The sequence below is a fragment of the Muscardinus avellanarius genome (assembly GCF_963383645.1).
Source record: "Muscardinus avellanarius genome assembly, chromosome: X".
In the NCBI taxonomy this organism is placed as follows: Eukaryota; Metazoa; Chordata; class Mammalia; order Rodentia; family Gliridae; genus Muscardinus; species Muscardinus avellanarius.
Window position 1 is genome coordinate 9,309,930 of NC_137792.1, and position 19,857 is coordinate 9,329,786.

Consider the following 19,857-nt stretch of genomic DNA (forward strand, 5'->3'; position numbering starts at 1 on the left):
TTTGAATGACTTCTAGGCCTTTTACTAAATGGAAAGGAGAAGCCTTAGAGGAGTGAAGAAGGTGACCTAACTGAGGGAGATGGGGGAAAGGGAAGCACGCTAATGTGCATGACGTATATCCACAAACATATCAAATCAGTCACTGAGCCAAACATGAGAAGGAGGGAGGGGAGGAAATGGGGTGGGAACTGGGGAAGGGCTCAAAGTGGGATGTGTGCATGTGTGCCTCCACCATTCTGTACCTCATAATGATTATGATGACAATGCACCAATAAATTAGCAATAATGAGAATAAAAAAAATAAAGCGATCGCTGATGGCCCATCCAATTCCAGGAGGAACCAACATATGTACAACCTGGGTTTTCTGGACTACTTCCAGTTTATGCCATTTTACTCTAAATCGTTAATTTTGGTGACAATATTGTGCTTTTGTTGTAGTTTGGATCATTCTTTCAAAACACTTGTCTGTGTTTCAATGATTCCAATACTCTGCCCATATTACAAATGTTTATTTTATTGGAGAACATATTTTCAGAATTTAAAAAACCTTTTGGCAATAATAAGCAAATACACTTCTTTGAGTATATTTAGTAATAAGCAAATATACTTCTTCCAGTATCACAAAAGCAAAATCAGAAACACCAAGCGCCCTGAAAATATTAATAGTAATGCCAAGTATTTCACTTGCTTTCACTTAAGAGTCAGTTATTGCCAAGAAGTTGTTAAACAGTAGGAATTAGAGTCCGTTATTTTCTCTATGCAAGTAGTTCATTTACAGTTAAGCCCAAAGAAGACAAACTAGATATCAAATAGTCTCATTAAAATAAATCCACACTGTTTTTAATTTACTTAGTCAGTGCATGTCTTTTAAGAACAGATGCTAGTCTGTGATAAAACATAAACTCAGCAGTATGTACATTTCTGGGGGCAAATTGTCCCCTTTGTGCAGGAAAGCAAGATACACAGACAAGGGTTATTTCTTAATTCTTGACCCTGAGTTCTCTGCTGCCTGCAGGCCAAGAAGCAGGCAGAGAAAGGAACACTATGGCCATTTCTGGGAACCACATTGCTTCCAAGTTCATATTCTCCCAGCTGTTCTTTGAATCTCATAAGAGAATGACGGTGGGAGATGCTCGTTTCCCCAGCTCCGACTTTGTCCAAGGAAGTCTCTATTTTAGAACTACCTACTTGAGGGTAAAAAAAGAGTTAAGTAGGGAGAAGGGATATGTTTAAAACACAATGTATGCATACGTGGGAATGTCACAGTGAAACCCATTAATTTGTACCATTAATATCAGTTAACATTGCAAATGGACCAAATAGAAAGCTACGTGCATGAAATAACAGCGAGGCTGCTCAGAATACAAAGCTCCTGAATAGTAATACTGTTGTCAGTGTTGATGGAGAGAGTGCTAATTGGCAAACACACTACCAAGCGTCAGATTACACACTCACGTATTGTAGATTTGCTAGCCTCAGCAATCCTATAGAGTGAATACTATAATATTACTATTATAGTAATGATCTTCAGGTTACGATTCAGGGAAATGGGCTTGAAGGAAGAGAAGAAACTTGCTCAAGGCCTTCAAGTTCTGAGATTCAGAGTTAAGATTGGAACCCAGGCATTCTGGTCCCGGAAGCCACACTTACTATATCCGACACTTACATGTGATCATCCTACCCATGCACATAAATCCTGATAGCACACCATATATCAGCATCCCGCGCATCTTGGTATCTTTTATAACACTTGCCACAGCACCCAGTACATTGTGGAATCTCAATACATGTGATCAGAGCATAGGAGAATCGGAGAAACCATACCCTCCCCGCCACTGTCTGCCTTCCCAGGTAAACTCATACAGGTGCACTTGAGTGTATCAACGTACCCTTCACCATGTCTTGAGAAAGGCGCTAGCAGGCCCCTTGCCCACTTCTTGCATTAGACATTCTTACTTTTCCATCAAAGTGATCATAGTCTTCATTTCTGGTCTTTGCTCTAGTCAACCTGCACAATTCAAATTTTTTAACAAAAAGATAGAAGAGGTGGCTCACACCTGCAATCCCAGGACATGGGAGGTCTGAGACAAGAAGGTCATGACTTTGAGGCTAGCCTCAGCCACTTAGCAAGGCCCTCGGCAACTTAGCAAGACCCTGTTTCAAAATAGAAATAAAAGGAACTAGGAGTATAGCATGGAGGTAAAATGTCTGGGTTCAATCCCCAGTACCAAAAAAGTGATAGCATTTTAATAATCCAGAAATGGTTTCAACAAACATCACTGTATCTCATTTCATAACACACCTCTTAAAAGATCCTAACTCCTAGCCGGGCGTGGTGGTGCATGTTTGTAATTCCAGCATTTGGGACGCTGAGACGGGAGGATTGTGGTTTGAGGACAGCCTTGGCTACTACTTAGTGAGGGCCTTTGCAACTCAGTGAGACCCTGTCTCAAAATAGAGAATAAAAAAAAATACGGCTTGGGATGTAGCAATGTAGCTTGGTAGTAGAATGCCCCTGAGATCCATCCCCAGTATCTCAAAAAAAAAAAAATCCTAACTCCTCACTACAGCACCCAGCTATACTGTACTTCAGTATCTTTTCAAAATAATTAAAGAAGTCAGCATACTACATTGATAATTGCACACCTATGTTTATAGTGGCACAATTCACAATAGCCAAGTTATGGAGCCAACCTGTCAAGAGATAAATGGGTAAAAAAATGTGGTATGCACACACAAAGGAGTTTCACTCAGGCAAAAGTGGTACAAGATTATGTCTTTTGCAGGAAAGTGGATGGAACTGGAGAAGATCATGTTAAGTGAGATCAGCCAGACTCAAAAAATTAAGGGCCACATGTTTTCTCTCATATGTGGGCACTAGGGGAAAAATGGAAAGACAAGGGATCTCATGTCAATTAAGAGAAAGACCAGTGGAGTAGTGGAAAGGGAGGCAGAAGGGAAAGGAAAACTTTGGAAAGAGAAACAGACCAAAAAATGCAATGTGTATCTATGAATGTACCACTATGAATCTTAGTATCATGCACAATTACAATGTATCAAAAACCAGGTACATTGGCACAGGCCTATAATCTCAGTACTTGGAAGGCTGAGACAGAATGGTCGCAGGTTCGAGGCAGCCTCAGCAACTTGAGGAGATCCCTCAGCAACTCAGTAAGACCCTGCTTCAAAATAAAGAATAAGCCGGGCGAGGTGGCGCACGCTTGTAATCCCCGCGCTTGGGAGGCTGAGACAGGAGGATCGCACAGGTTCGAAGCCAGCCTCGGCTACTTAGTGAGGCTCTCAGCAACTTAGTGAGACCCTGTTTCTGAATAAAATATAAAATGGGTCTGGGAGTATAGCCTGGAGGTAGAAAGCCTCTGGGTTCCACCCTCAGTACCACCAAAAAAATAAAAAATAAAAATAAAATAAAATAAAGAATAAAAAGGGCTGGGAGTATAGCTTTTTGTTATCATCCCCAGTACCAAAAAGTGTTTTTAATTAAAAATTATATAATAATTAATGGTTATCCTTGTCATTAAACATCAGAGGAGAATGTGCTGTTAGCCTTTATTCACATAACATCCATTATTTGTTATTTCAATATCTTATGTTATCATAAACATCATTATATTTATTATTCTTTAAGAACATATGCTTTGCTACATATAAAATAAATATAAATTGCAAAAATAGTGAAAAGAATATTCCCATATTCTCATCAATAAGATATTAACACCTTTTTCTTTTTTGATACTGGAGATTGAATGCAGGGCCATCTTGCCTCTGAACTATACCTTTAGCTCTATTTTATTTTTTATTTTTTTATTTTTGTGGCACTAGGGATTGAACCCAGGGGCATTTTGCTTCTGAGATATCCCTCAGTCGTGTGTGTGTGTGTATGTGTGTGTGTGTGTGTGTGTGTGTGTGTGCGCGTGTGTGTGTGTGTGTTTGTTTTACTGGATATGGAATCCAGGGACATTTTAATTTTGAGCTACACCCCTAGACCTATTTCATTTTTTATTTGGAGAGTCTCAAAAAGTTGCTGAGATCCTCACTCAGTTGCTGAGGCTGGCTTCAAACCTGTGATCGGCCTATCTCAGCCTTCTAAGTACTGGGATTGCAGGCAGGCACCACCATGCCCAGCTCACCCCCAGCCCTATTTTTACTTTTTATATTGAAAAAGATTCATGCTAATTCTCTGAGGGCCTCACTAAATTAATGAGGCTGGCCTTGCACCTGCAATCCTCATGTCTCAGCCTCCCAAGTGCTGGGGTTACAGGTATATGACACCACGCCTGGCTACTTTTGTACCTTAAACAAATTCCTAACTCCTTTTCACACTAACAACAATGATGTCTTACTGTTCTCCCATGCCCACAAGCATTAAGCACTATTCTGATGGCTCTGTGTATTAATTCGGTCTTCAGAGCAATCCTATGAGGCACATATGAATATTTTTTACAGATGAAGAAAATAAGGCCCAGAGAGGCTAATTAACTGGATCAAGTTTGCCAAGTTAAAAAATGGTGAAGTCAGGATTTGTATGAAAGGATCCTGGTTCCAGAGCTCTTAGACATGATGCCAGTATACCTTCCTCATCACCCATGAGTCATTTGGTCGAGAATAAAAACAAACACACTGCAGTCACCTCCACCAGAAATCAGAGGAAAAAAAGGTGCATGAAGAGATGAAGGAAAGTAAGAACAAAATGTAAGCCAAGACAAAACATCTCCTATGACAACATTGGGCTGTCAAAACCTGAGATTCCTTGTGCTTTAGAAAAATAGGGGAGGAAGAAGGCTGAGGTTGATTAATGGAGGAGCAACATTGGAATATGTGTATAAGTGCGAACGTAGCATGGTCAACCTGGACACTCATTGATAGGAGGGGGGAGAGGAAGCGAGGGGGGAGGACATCAAGTAATGTGTGAATGTATGCCACTGTCAGTATGATCCACATTATGATGTGAAACTATACAGTATCAATAAAATAAAATAGAATATGCTAGGTTCTGATTTTTCATAAGAATTGACAAAACAGATCCTCTCTTACAACCCCAATAAAAGTTAATTTTTGATTTTCAAAAGAAAAGAAAAAAAATTACCTTGGGGGATTTCAAATCAGGCAGTAGTTCTCAGATTAGATTTGTTCAGCGAATGATAAGAATTTAATTTAAGTGCGCGACACACTAATCATTTGAAAATATAAGCTCCAAAACTCCAACCCTTTTGAAGGAAGGAAAGAATGGCTAAACGAGCGAAGCAAAAAAAATATTCTTAAATAATTGTTAGTTTTCAGCAGTAAAATGTGTAAGGATGTGAGAGAGGAAGAAAAAACCTTAAATCTTTTCACTTGTCAGATAAAACATCTTCCTTTCCCAGAGTATTCTGAGATTATTCAGAACTAGTTTAATCATAGTTTTTCTTGGAGGGCTCTTCTGTGACCTTTGGAAGTCCCTCAGAGCTCTGTGACATTGATAGAAGGAATTCCTAAGTCCAGTCTCACCCAACCCCTGATTAGCCTAATTACTAGCTAGTCCTTTGAATCAGCCACCAGTTGAATTTTTTCACTTAAAATGTCCTTTGTGGAGCATTAACACGTCCCTGTTGACATTATAGGCTAGAAGAAATTATTAAATCAATAACTATGAAGTTTTTGTTGAAATGCTTTAACACTCAATGATGAGAAATATTACGGTAACTTTATAAAGCACATTCAAACTTGTTTCTAGACACCAGAATTAGACTGGCAAATTATTTTCCTAACAATTTTCCAAATGAACTCCGAGATCAATTAAGTTTAGTCATCAGAGACTCCAGAATCAGAGGCACAGAGGTACACATACCAACTCACAGCTCAGAAATTTCTTTGATTTCCCTGTTCCGTTTTATAGGCAGTAATTCTAATCTTTAAGAAGAAAAAAAAAATACTCCCTATGTAGTCATGAAAACTCACCATCTTTTGGGCATTCTCCTCAGTAATATTTGTGTTATAATCCCAAGAAGCAATTGAACTTTGATAAGACAGGTCTTCGGCTTCCTGGTTAAAATTGTCCAAAAATGTCTTGGCCGTTTCCTCGTTGGAGGACTGAGCAGCAGTTACAGCGATGAGGCTGAGAAGGAGCCAGGAGGAGCCGAACATCTTTCCCTGTGCATCCAGATCCCATCCACTGAACAACTTTCCCTAGAGTAAAACCTCCTCATGAGTTTTTTCTCTCTCATCAGCCTTTGAACTTGGGTTGGGCACTGAGGAGGGAAGACGACAAAAAAAAAAAAAAAAAAAAAAAGATGACGACAAAGGAGAAAACAGTAAACAATCTGCTAAACCAATATAAAGTTAATCCTGCTGAGGACAGGTATGTAAACAGCTTTTAGAATGATTTTCTTTAAAGTAAGCCAGATAAAGACATGTTATTCATTAATCCTAGAAAACCTTAGCTTCCCAGCACTTTTATGACTAAATCAAAACTTGTATGTTTGGTTAATGTGTTCCTAAAAAGCTGTTAAAGGTACACGGAGGGTATTACCATCCTACAGTAATGGAGAAGGCTAGAGTTAAAGGTTCTGGGGGTAATACTGACATTTAAATGTTTTTCTGACAATTCCATTAATAATCAGTTATGTCTCTTTGATTTGATTTTAAGCTTATGCTCACAGAAACTCACTACTTGGGTAATATTTTCCCTTTCAAGTAGATGGCTATCTTTGTCTTTAGAAATTCATTTCTTTCAGCTCAATTTTAATTTTCATGGCCCTTTTCCTTAATTATAAGATTACTCTCCACCATCCACGTTAAGTCTCTTGATCTAGCTTCAGAAAACTTTCAAAAGCTCATTTTCTATTATTTCAGATAACCACGTTAACCGCTGGTCCTAAGGCTCACTTCATTGTGCCTTTCCATTTCACTTACCCATTTAAAACTCAGCTGAAGTCACACCGAGCTAAGAATGCCTCCACAGGTCTGCAATCCAGAGAGTCCATGTCCAGGTCTGGCCGTCCATAGCCACTGGATCACAGCAATATTGGATACAGAAGTCTTAGTGAATATCCTGTTGAATCTCAGGAGCTGGCTCCCTGTCCTCATTCTCAGGGTGTAGGCATGCCACAGATAAAAGAGAGGAGCCACTTTAAATGACAGGGCTCGCGGGCCTGCTCAGTTGTGATTATGAAACCTTGACACAGAGAAAACATTTCTTCACCCAGAAAAACAAGTCTTCCAGGTTCAGCTGAAATGGCAGTAACCAGGCCTTACAAAATTCCACTACTTAACTTTATTCCAAAGTCGTGTATACTGTGATAGGATAGGGAAAACCAATAGCAGTTCAAAGTGCTTTGTGTTGCAACAGCTTATTTAAGCATCACAACAAACCTAAATATAAATATTTTCACCAGCATTCTCTTGCTTATGAAACTGAGCTTAAAGAAAGCACCAAATCTTGCTTGGCTAATAACTGGTAAAAGCACGGCATGGATCCATACAGTCTGATTCTAGGGTAGAGACCCTTAACTAACAGCCTACGCTCTAAAAATAATAAGGGGCCACAGGTATAGGGCAGCAGAGGGACTCACGCCCTTAGTGAACCCCAAGAGTGACTCACTATTTGAAGAAACAAAGCAGGTGTAAGTTGGAATAGTGGTAAAGAATATTTAAAGAAAGTGAGATAGGGAGGAATTGGTGGACAAGTTTCAGTAAGACGCCTTCCCTATTTAAGAAAGCAGACCTAACCTAACCTGGCCCTCCTGTGCCATGGGGGAAAAACAGGAAGACAAAATGGGGATAGCATGTGAGTCTCTGAACAGAGTCGAGATGTTACTTGGATGAAAGCTATAACAAATCTCTACTCAGGTAACTTCCTGAATGAAACACTTAGGTTTACAGGCGAGAAAATGTACGAGCAGTCCACATTCAATTCACTGAAGCAGAAAAGAAGATTAACTTGATCAAATTGACTTGGAGGGAGCAAGACAGAAAATCAAGCTAAAATACATGGACAAGAAGCCAGAGGTAACAGTGAGGCAGGGAAAGGTTGATAGCCAAGGGGCTTTGAGAAGCAAGGGAAATGGGAGAATTGTTTACAGCGAGTTTGCAGGAAAACTAGCGCAAAAGTCAACTGCAGACACTGACTGGATATCTGGAATTTGTGTTCATTCTCCATTTGAGAAGCTGCATTGTTCTGATAGTTACCGGAAAGTATTCTTTCTGATCCTATTCTAAGAATGGAAAGGATCCATTGAAGACGCAAAAGATGAAGTCCAGGAAAACAAGTGGCCTGAAGGAACATATTTTCTTTGAGAAAGAATGAAGAAGCAGAAAAAAATTAGAAGGTTTGATATACAAGATATCTGTTCTAACTTTCAAAAGGGTTGGAGGTACCGGACATGGTGGCACATACCTGTAATTTCAGTGCTTGGGAGGCTGAGACGGAAGGATCGCAGGTTTGAAGACAGCCTCTGAAATTTAGTGAGACCCTCAGCAACTTAGCAAGACTCTGTTTCAAAAATAAAACATTAAAACATGGCTAGGGGTGTAGCTCACAGGTAGAATGACCCTGGGTTCAATCCCAAGTACTACCAAAAGGGTTGAAAGTGAGATTGCATTTCATAAAGGGTAGAGGGAAAAGTCTGACTCTGAAACTTGACAAAACTATAATATATAATTTTCAGAATGTCCTTTGCACTTGGAAAAATGTTTATTGGGTCCATTAATGGATTCACTAAGAAGAAGTCACATATTGCCTACTTTATTTCCCTTCTGATAAAAGAATATAATTGTTAAGAAACAAAGACATAGTTATCTTCCATTTCAATAAGGGATTTTGCAAAATACAAAGGGCCATGATTATATCCAATGTCCCCTGAAACAACCACACAGTACACTATTAAACAGTCTTCTGATCCATAGGAGTTCATATTGAAAACAACAAGAATCTGGGTTTCACCATTACTTTATTGACTACTTACTATGTGCCAGGTACTATTATAGATGTTAAATATACAATAATGGATAAGACTGGAAACATCCCCATGACTATTGTATTATAGCTAGGGATAGAGAACAGATACAAATATCTGGCAATAAAAGCCATGAGTTATACTAAGCAGGAAATAGGGAAAAGAGAATTATAAAGTTCAGAGAGATTTTTTAGAAGGAAGGCCCCTCCAAGGAGGTGACTGTTTATGGTTCAGGTCTAGAATGTCCCTCAAAAAGCACATGTGTTGAAAACATGACTCCCAGTGCAGGAAGGTTCAGAGGTGGGGCATGGCTGGAGGAAGCAGGTGTGTGGGGGCACAGCCTCGGCGACCACATATATTCCTGATCCTCTCCTCCCACTCTCTGCTTCAAGCCCCTATAATTGAGAGCAGATTTCCTCCACCGCACACCCTGCCATGACAGTGTCTACCTCAGAGCCAACCAAGCAGGGGCTGATCGTGATCCCCAATAATATTTCTTCCTCTAAGTTGTGCTTGTCAGGTATTCAGACCACAGTGATTAAAAAAAAAAAATCAGGCTAAAACAGACATTTGAGCAGAAACCTAAAAGAATGGATGAAAACAAAGTGGGTATCTAAGGAGAGAGTTTTCTAGACAAAGGGTGCAACAAGTACCAAGGATATATGCAAATCTCAAGGATATATGCAAATCTCAAGAACATCAGAGGCCTGTGAGGTTGGAGCCCAGTGTGGCAGGGAAAGTTGAGGAGGAAGCTTGGAGATGCACCGGGAGGCCTGTAAGGAACTTTGACTTTTACTCTGATCAATGTGGGAAGACAATGGAAGGCTTCCTACAGAGAGGTTATCTGGAAAAAGTTTTAACAGGGTCAGTCTGGCTGCTGCTTAGGGAACAGATTCTAAAGAGATTACAAGTGGAAGCGCGGAGACCAGTTAGTGAGCGCCTGTGGCAACCCAGCCAAACTGGTTGAGGAAAAGCCCAGTGTGAGCTATAAATCCAACTTGCGCGATCCTGGAATTTGTTAATAGAAGTATTAGATACAAAAGAATCTGTAGTGTTACGTTAAAGATTAGAAAGAGACACAAGAGAATATTCAGAGGAAATAAAGAAGAAAAGATCTAAAAGAATATAACTTGATGAACTGTTCAGACATGGGAGAGAGGGTAGCTTCTCTTCATTATAGTACTATCATTTAGGAATAGACAGACTACATAGGAGATTTACTATTTTTTCTTTCTTTTTGGGGGGTACTGATTGAACTCGGGGTATTGCATTTATGAGCTACACCCCCAGCACTATTTTATTTTTTTATTTTGAAACAGAGTCTTGCTAAGTTGCTAAGGTTGGCCTTGAACCTGCAACCTTCCTATCTCAGCCTCCCAGGTACAGGGATTACAGTTGTGTATCTTCTACTCCTTAGCTGTATGACTTTAGGCCCCTAATATCTTCCCTTCACCTAATTTCTTTATTGCAAAGCCAATGGTAGCATTACATTCATCTCATAGGGATGTTGTATTATATGAATTGATAGATGAGAATGGAGAGAATAATACCAGAATCTCAATAACAAAAGCCATTCAAAATAAAAGGATCAGTGCAATAATTAGTACACTTCCATATGAAAAGGTTTAAACAAATCATTTGCAAGATCTTCTTTCCGGCACACTGCAGCACTGTAGGATGCTGCAAATTTGCTAGGCTATAGGATGGAGGAGCTCACCCAGGGGATGAGCAGGAGCATTTGTGAAAGAAAAAGGGCATCTGCATGGGCCTAGCCATGGAGACTGTCAGTCCTCTGATCACCTACTTATGGCCAGGCCCTGGTATAAAGCTTCACATATAAAGAAGAAAACTGAAGGCCATTCTTACTATCTTGAGGGAGAAGATAATATCATGCATGTAAATAACTCTTTTCCAACACTCACAGATATTGTCTTTATAATTGCATGTGCTTTGAATCAGGCTCTGTACATGAACGTGTGTGTGTGTGTGTGTGTGTGTGTGTGTGTGTATGTGTGTGTGTGTGTGTGTATGTGTGTGTGTGTGTGTGTGTGTGTGTGTGTGTGTTAGTTTCTGGGGCTTGAACCCAGGACCATTCTACCACTGAGCTACACCCACATCCTGATTTTTTGTTGTTTTGTTTTTGAAACAGTAGAGTTTTAATATGCGTGAGAGTCTTACTATGTTGCTAGCGCTGTCCTTGAACCTGAGATCCTCTTGTCTCAGCCTCTCAAGTACTGGGATTACAGCTGTACATCACCACGTCCAGTGTACATAAACACTTAATAACATTTATAGGTAGGAATTGTGAGAACCATTTTATAATAAAGGAAAACGAGCTTCCGAGTGTTCCCATTGATTGGCACAAATTCCCAGAACTGATAGGTACTGGAGCTGGATTTTGATCCCCAGCTATTTAGACATTTCTTCTCTTTATGGATTCCAATATTTGATCATCCAGTAACCTCATGTAGAAATAGTAAGTCTTCATTAATGTGTCATATTCTGACACCAAGCAAGCCCACATAAGTGAAACTAAAATGTACTGCTTTGGTTATGCCAGTTTCACAAATTAAAATCATTTTAATTGGAATTTTCTAGAAGAGATATCATCCTAGTCAGAATATTGCCTATTGTGTGTGTTTTGTTTGGTTTGGGTTTTCTGATGGATGGCTCAGTGTAATTTTTTTTTTTTGTGTGTGTGTGTGGTACTGGGAATGGAACCCAGGGGCCTTCTACTTCCGGGCTACACTCCCAGACCTATTTTATATTTTATTTGGAAACAGGGTCTCTTAAACCAGCTGAGGCTGGCTTCGAACCTGTGTGATACTTCTGTCTCAGCCTCCCAAAGCACGGGGTTTACAAGCATGTGCCACCACGCCCGGCTCAGTGTCATTTTTTTTTAACATCATTTACTAGCTAAGCTGGAACATGACCATTCTTTAGGACTTTACATTCAAGGCCCCCTTTACATTCAATAGTTCTATTGCTATTAATTCTGCAATCTCAGCACATTCTGAGTTCACTACCACTTGGAATAGCGACTCACAGTAGTCCTGCCTGCCACAAATCCCTGCTCCGTTTCCGATCTGCTGCCCACTGAGACTTCAGTGAAAACTAGATAACTATGGTGTTCAAACAGAAAGCTCTGTCCTCATAGACTCCAACCTGAGGGTGGGTCATCACACTCCGCTGGAGCAAAGTACATAGACTTTGAGATCCATATTTCCCTTACTGCTCACCTTTGTAGATACTTCCAACTGAGGCATAAAGGGTGAGGTTGCCCAATACCTACAGACAAAAACTTCCTCCAGTTTCCTAAGCTGAGAGGATAACTTGGGTAAATATCAAAGAAGAAAGGATGTTGGATGTAATTTCTTATCTTGAAACTGAGGAATGCTTCTGAGAGGAACGGAACACAAAAGCAGACGGAAATCTAAATGTTTACATGGTTAAGAATTATTTGCATTCAGTACAATTGATTTTCACCACATGTTTATCGCATCAAGTGAATTGATAAGTACAAAAATAAATAAATAACAAGTTGGCCTTTCGGCCTACAGCAAAAGCTAAAAGCTCTTTCCTGTTTACATTTGTAGTCTCTCAACAATCTGTTTTTCCTGCAGATAGACAAAAGATAATCTTCATTAACAAACTTGACAAATAGTTCCAACAGACTTCAAATTTGTAAGGATAGACTGCATTCCAGGGATATTGTACTGATTATGGCTGGCCTGAATTTATGATAGTACAGTGCTTGCTGTGTAACCCTAATTTATTTTCACACCTACGCTCTACAAAATGTCAGACAGCACTAGAAACAGGGAGCCACTGATATAAATGTATGTCTCGGGCCTTAGAAGCCTGAAGTTCCAAAAGCCTGAGATAGAGTCTGAACAGAAGAGTTACAGGATCTCATTGACATGTCAGAGGAATCACTCTGGTTACTGTGTGGAGAACAGACTTCCTCTGGGCAAGACTACAGGCAAAGAGATTGGTGAAGAGGCTAGAGGGATAATCCAGGTGAGATACACTAGAGGCTCAGTAGTAGCAATGCAGTTAATAAAATGTGAAGCTATTTCCGAATATGAGTAAAAATATGAATATAACATGATTAACCTGAACACTCATTGTTTGGAGGGGGAGGGACCAAGCAGAGTTTAAATGTATATACCATTTGCAATAAAAAAATTTTTTAAATGTGGTTGGATTGGGTGGGGAGGTACTACGGATTGAGTACAGGGGCATTTTACCTCTGAGCTATACCCCCAGACCTATTTTCTTTTTTATTCGGAAACAGGGTCTCCCTAAATAGTGGAGGGCGTCACTAAGCTGTTAAGGCTGGCTTCAAACCTGCAATCCTCCTGTCTCAGCCTCCTAAGTCCTGAAGTGACAGGCATGTGCCTCCATGCCCAGCTCATAGGCTGGATTTTTTAATTATACAAGTAAAACTAACAGGATATGATGGTGAATTGGAAGTAGGCTATGAAAGCAAGCGAGAGTCAAGTCTTTCTAGTGTTTTTTAATAGAACAGCAGCTAGAAGGGCAAGGGTAACATTAATTTAGATGGGGATGGCTAAAATAGGTTTGGAGGGAGGATGAGGAGTTCCATAGAGTTTGTGATATCTGCTTAGAGACCCAAGTGAAGATGCTGAAAGGAAGTTGGATATATAAATCTGAAGATTGACAGAGAGGTCAAGGATGGAGATAGAAATGTGAGAACTTGTTAACTACAAGTGGTTAGTCAGACATATTTTTCCAGCTAAGACCAAAGGGAAAAGATTTGACTTCTTCAGGATCACAGTGTGCTAAAAATTATTACTTGGTTAAGAGCAGAAGAGAGAAATAAGGTATAAAAAATTTTAAAAGTTACCGAAACAACCCTCCCGAGAGGAGCCAGGGAGGTGATACAAGGGGAGTTTTAAGAACTTGGTTATAGTATCCCATGTCTTTATTAGTTTATAGCATAATTCTAATACTTAGGAGGCTGAAACAGGAGGATCACAGGTTCAAGTCTAGCCACAGCAATTCAGTAAGACTTTTAGCAATTTAGTGAGATCCTATTTCTAAATAAAATACAATGAACGCAATTTGAATGAGACTGGCCAGTCACAGAAAGTGAAATGGCATGTTTTCTCTCACATGTGGAAACTAGGAAGTAATTGAAATACAAGAGGGACTCCGGAGAAAAGAGGAGAAACCTCAGTGGAGCCGTGGAGGGCATCTGGGCAAGGGAGGTGGAGGAAACTGGTGAAGTAAACACATCCATTAACGTTATGTACATATATGAAATTATCAATGCAAATCCCAATGGGGGAAGGGGCGGAAGTGAGGTAGGATCCAGGGGAAGCTCACCGCGTGCTGTGTGCAGGTGCGCCCCTATCACTCTGAACCGCATGAACTTCACGTCCATGTGTGATAACAAGGGACCAATAAAAGTATATTTAAAAATAAATAAAAATTAAAATAGGACTGGGGTTGTAACTTGGAGGTAGAACGCCCCTGTGTTCCATCTCCAGTTGTTCTCCCCACCAAACAAACTAGCTTATAGCAAAGTAGAACTATCTCAGGTGCGCAAAGTGATTGGGTTGAAGTAAGGGTTGGATTTAGGAAAGGTAGCCAAGAATGCCAAAGTCAAGTGACTTAGATTCAATTCAGGTCAAGGCAGCGCTATTAGTGGACATTCAAAACATAGAAGATTCATTTAGAAGTCTTCTATAAAAAGATTCTGTCTCTTAGCTAGAGTTTTGAGGTCACTGAAGAACTTTATCCTTTGGTCAATGATTCCCAATTGGCTCTACATATCTCAAAATAAGACTTTATTCTCATTGGCTTCTTCCTCAGTGTATATACTAAATATATGAGTCATGTTTTCTGACCTAATTGGAAATTTTCCGCAGTGATAGTGGTCTTCTGTAGGTCTAACAGGCTCACCTTGGAGATCTCCTGGTAACTCTCCATCTTCATCCTCTCCAGGATTTGTCTGGCCTGAGTCAACAGTGGGTCTTGGTCAAGACTAATTATTGACCCCGGCCACAACCTCCTAATTCACTCAAAGCCCCCCCTACCAAGATGAAAGAGGCAACCTCACAGAGACCTAATAGAACAATTCCCAGATAGAGCCAGTTGTACTAACTTCCATGAACAATCCTAGGAAGGCTGATAAAAGCTCTAAGCCCCCAATTTTTACTAAACTCTGTTTTTGCTTTTGCCAGTCTGGCACCTCATGATTTCTTATATATTATTATTATTATTTGTAATGAGTCAAAGCATAGAGTTGAAGCTATCTGATCACTTTATTGACATTTACCCTCCCCAGCCAGGTATGGTGATACACAACTATAATCCCAGTACTTTGGAGACTGGGACAGGAGGATCACAGATTTGAGACCAGCCTCAGAAACTTAGTGAGGCCCTGTTTCAAAATAAAAAATGAAATTGTGCTAGGGGTGTAACTCAGAGGTAGAATAATTCTTGATTCAATTCCCAATACCAAAAAAAGAAGGAAAGAAAGAAAGAAGGAAAGGAAGCTGGGCATGGTGGTACACACTTGTAATCCCAGCATTTGAGAGGCTGAGACTGGAGGATTATGGTTGGTGGACAGCCTCACCTACTTAGGCCCTTTGCAACTCAGTGAGACCCTGTTTCAAAAATAAAAAAGACAAAAAATAGGGGGGGTGGTGGTGTAGCTCAGAGGTGCAATGCCCCTGGGTTCCATCCCAGTACTGCAAAAGAAAGATAAAGAAAAGCCGGGCATGGTGGCGCACACTTGTAATCCCTGCGCTTGGGAGGCCGAGACAGGAGGATCGCACAGGTTCAAAGCCAGCCTCAGCTACTTAGTGAGGCTCTCAGCAACTTAGTGAGACCCTGTTTCCAAAAAATATATAAAAAAAGGTCTGGGAGTATAGCCCGGAGGTAGAAAGCCTCTGGGTTCCACCCCCAGTACCACCCCCAAAAAAAGAAAGATAAAGAAAGAAAAAAAGAAAGAAAGAGAGAAGGAAGGAAAGAAAGAAAGAAAGAAAGAAAGAAAGAAAGAAAGAAAGAAAGAAAGAAGAAAGAAAGAAAGAGGGAGGGAGGGGGGTAGGAGGGAGGGAGGGAAGGATGGAAGGAAGGAGGGAAGGAAGGAAAGAAAAGAAGTCGATCCTCCACACCATTACCACATACACATACATTGGCATTGTACAAACAACTTCCATCCTTTATTTTTCTTCATGTCACTTACCACCACCTGCAATGCTACCCTAGTGTGATAATCACATTCTAATAATTTACTTTTCATTGTCTGCCTTTCCCTACTAGAATACCAGCTCCAGAAGGCCAGACATTTTTCTCTGTTTTGTTCACAGCTATATCCCCAGCTAAAGAGGCGGGCACAGAATAGGCACACAAGAAATATTTATTGCACAGAAACTCAGCAGTAAGCAGGAGGAGGAGGAGGAAGGCAGCTCAGATGTTGACTCTGATGTGGCATACTTCATTTTTATATACATTTATAGGTGCATCGTAATTATACATCCTAGTGAGGTTCAAAGTGTTATAAACACACATGCATACAGCACTTGGTATGTTTTCCTCTGACTCCTGCCCTGTTCCTGCCTCCCTGTACATATCGGGGAGATGGCAGTGATACCTTCATATATGGAAATAGTAAATTTATTTGTTTTATTGTACTAGGGATTTCACCTCCGAGCTCTACCCCCAGCACATTTTATGTTTTGGTTTGGAAACAGCATCTCACCAAGTTGTGGAGGACATTGCTAAATTGCTGAGGTTAGCCCTAAACCTTCAATCCTTCCATCTCAGCCTCCCAAGAACTGGGACAGGCATGTGTCATCATGCCCAGGTGCAAATTCATTTAATACAGCACATTGTGTGTTTGTTGGTCCACCCACAGGATTAATGGATAGAGATTAGTGTGGAATGCAAAAGGGAGCCAGGCGTGGTGACACACGCTCGTAATCCCAGCATTTGGGAGGTTGAGACAGGAGGATCATGGTTTATAGCCAGCCTCAGCTACTTAGTGGGGTCCTTTGCAACTCAGTGAGTCCCTGTTTTTCAAAATAAAAAATAAGCCGGGTGTGGTGGCGCACGCTTGTCATCCCCGCTCTTTGGAGGCAGAGACAGGAGGATCGCGTAGGTTCGAAGCCAGCCGCGCGTGCTGGCTTAGGAGACCCTGTTTCCAAATAAAAATGTAAAAATAGGTCTGGGAGAGTAGCCCTGAGGTAGAAGGGCTTCCAGGAACCCTAGTACCACAAAAAATAAAATAAAAAACAAAAATAGGGCTAGGAGTGTAGCTCAAAGGTAGCATTCCCCTGAGTTCCATCCCCAGTACTGCAAAGACAGTGTGTGTGTGTGTGTGTGTGTGTGTGTGTGTGTGTGTGTGTGTGAGAGAGAGAGAGAGAGAGAGAGAGAGAGAGAGAGAGGGGGAGAGAGAAGTATTTTTTCTCTACAAAATGAGATTTGGAAGCCAGGATTTGAGCTAATATGAAGGAAGAAATAAAAGAAAAATAGCATGATTGCCATAAGCCAGATAATGGACTGGATGCCTTACATATGTTAAGTGCTGAATCCACCAAATGAGCCTGTAAGAAAGTTAGTCTTACCACCGTTTTATAGAGGAGAAAATTAATTTACCTCCATCAAGCTACTTCTTGCAAGGCCATGCTATTAATTACTAAGTAGCAAAGGCACATGTTGGACACTGCTCAGTATTCCCCCTGACTCAGATATTTTAGCCTATGATCAATATTTCGGTTGGCAAGAGAAGTGAGAACACTGTGGCATTGTGTGAAATGAACCATCTTTATGTCACAGCTATCATGATGCCAAAGCACATTGATGACCATGAAACTGAGGTGTCACTGAGGTGTCAAGGAATGAGGTAACAGCAGCGGAAATCCTTCTGGTTGGTTTTATTAATGACTTATATTTTGAATGTATCATTAAATTTATTCACCTACTCTTTACTTAAATACGACATTGATTCTTCACTCCTGCCCAGTGTTGTCACATCAGTAGCCCCAAACGAGCATTTCTTTTCCCACGACTGTGGTTATCACAATCCTTATGATAAAATGGAAGATGTTGTTCTAATAAGAATATAAAAATAAAATCCTCCATAAAATAATGGTATTCTAGAATATAAATGTATTCAATAAAATAGATGTTCTGGTATATTTTTAAAAGTTCTTCTGGCAGCCGGGCGTGGTGGCGCATGCTTGTAATCCCCGCGCTTGGGAGGCGGAGGCAGGAGGATCGCGCAGGTTCGAAGCCAGCCGTGCTGGCTTAAGAGACCTTGTTTCCAAATTAAAAAAAAAAGTATAAAAATAGGTCTGGGAGTGTGGCCCGAAGGTAGAAGGGTTTCCAGGAACCCCAGTACCACCAAAAAAAAGGTCTTCTGGCAGAAGAAAAAATGAGAAAAAATGAAAATATAAATCTATATAAAGGAATAAATAAAGCCAGAAATGATGACTAAAAATATAAGTGCTCTGGATTAAGATTCAGGAAATGCACACACCCTTGAAACTCAGCAAAATGCAGAGCTGTAATTATAGTATTGCCAGTTTACTACGTAACCTGGTGGTGCTCTGAACTCGAGGGATTAGAATGCTGTCGAGAGTCCATACCATGGAGGTCACTGTAGTAAGTGAAGTTAACCAGATACTGAAAGACCAAACCACATACTCTTACTCATTTTTGGAAACTAGTAAATGAATTTAGTGACACAAAATAGAATAGTGGTCACTACAGATTACAAAGAACAGGGGGAAGGGGGGACTTAAAGAAGTCCAAAAAGGAGCACCAAAGATGGGCATGGTGGCACACATCTGTAATCCCACTACTTGGGAGGCTGAGAAAGGAGGATTGGAGGTTTGAGGTCAACTTCAGCAATATAGATTCTCAGCAACCTATCAAGACTGTTTCAAAACAAAATAGAAAGGGCTGAGGGTGTAGCTAGGAGTTTGAATGCCCCTGGATTCGATCGCTACTGACAAAAAAAAAGGAGAGGGCACCAAAACGGAGTAGTGGAATTGCTTCTGGTTTTTCTTCAACACAGTAGGGTTTCTATTGGTTAAAAAATAATTACGTCATATTTAAAAATCACTAGAAGAGTATAAACTTCCCAATGAATAAAAACAATTAATGCCTGAAGAGAAATGCTTATTGACCTAATTTTTTTATTATACATTTGTTTGTATGTATTGAACTACTACAATGTACCTTATAAAATGTACATTGTCTCAATAAAAAATAATACAATTTTATGGTTTGGATTTAAATGCCCCAACTTATGTGTTAGTCAAGATGGTCATATTCAGAGGTAGGACAAGACGGGAGGTGGGCCCCTGGGGGCATAACCAAGGACAGTGTTATTTTTTCCCCAAGACCAGATTCTGCAGCTTTCTTTTTCATCCCTGCCACCATGAGCTGACACCAGCTCTCATTCTCCCTCTCTGCTCCCCGCTGTCATGCCCTGAGGACCTGCAGCCCTGACTCCTGCTTGGGAGCCGGTCTAACATGGTCTGAAATCTCCAGAACCATGAGCAATTCAATCAATCAATCAATCAATCAAGTACTTTTTCTCAGCTTTGTATGTCAGGTGTTTAGGTCACAGTGATGAGAATGCTGATTAAAACAGAAATAAAATCAGGAGTCACACCATTGCTTGAGGAGTTTCTTTAATTATGGTCCTTATAGCCAGCCATCCACTTTAAAGATGAGGCAACCAAGTAACTATAGACAATACGAAGAAGCCAGAACACTGGTTAAATTGAAAAGCTGCACTGGTAGCCATGTTGGATGCATTTGTTCAAGACAGTGATGATGTATCAGGAGAGCTAGGATGAGATCATGATGACCTGCAGTTCTCAGAAGTATCACACCTACTAACAATTAGTCAGCTACTGA

The 19,857-nt window shown here is 40.4% G+C and overlaps 1 protein-coding gene across 2 annotated transcripts in view; it reads right to left on the reverse strand.

Moving 5' to 3' along the window:
• ACE2 (angiotensin converting enzyme 2) overlaps window positions 1-6,142 on the reverse strand; it is a gene marked incomplete at both ends in the record, with an annotated part of 54,747 nt that extends 48,605 nt beyond the window's left edge. For both annotated transcript variants that reach the window (XM_080718277.1, XM_080718276.1), the window contains one exon: window positions 5,957-6,142. In XM_080718277.1, the coding sequence (XP_080574403.1) occupies window positions 5,957-6,142 (186 nt within the window). The remainder of the gene's footprint in view (window positions 1-5,956) is intronic.
• Window positions 6,143-19,857: the final 13,715 nt, after the last annotated feature.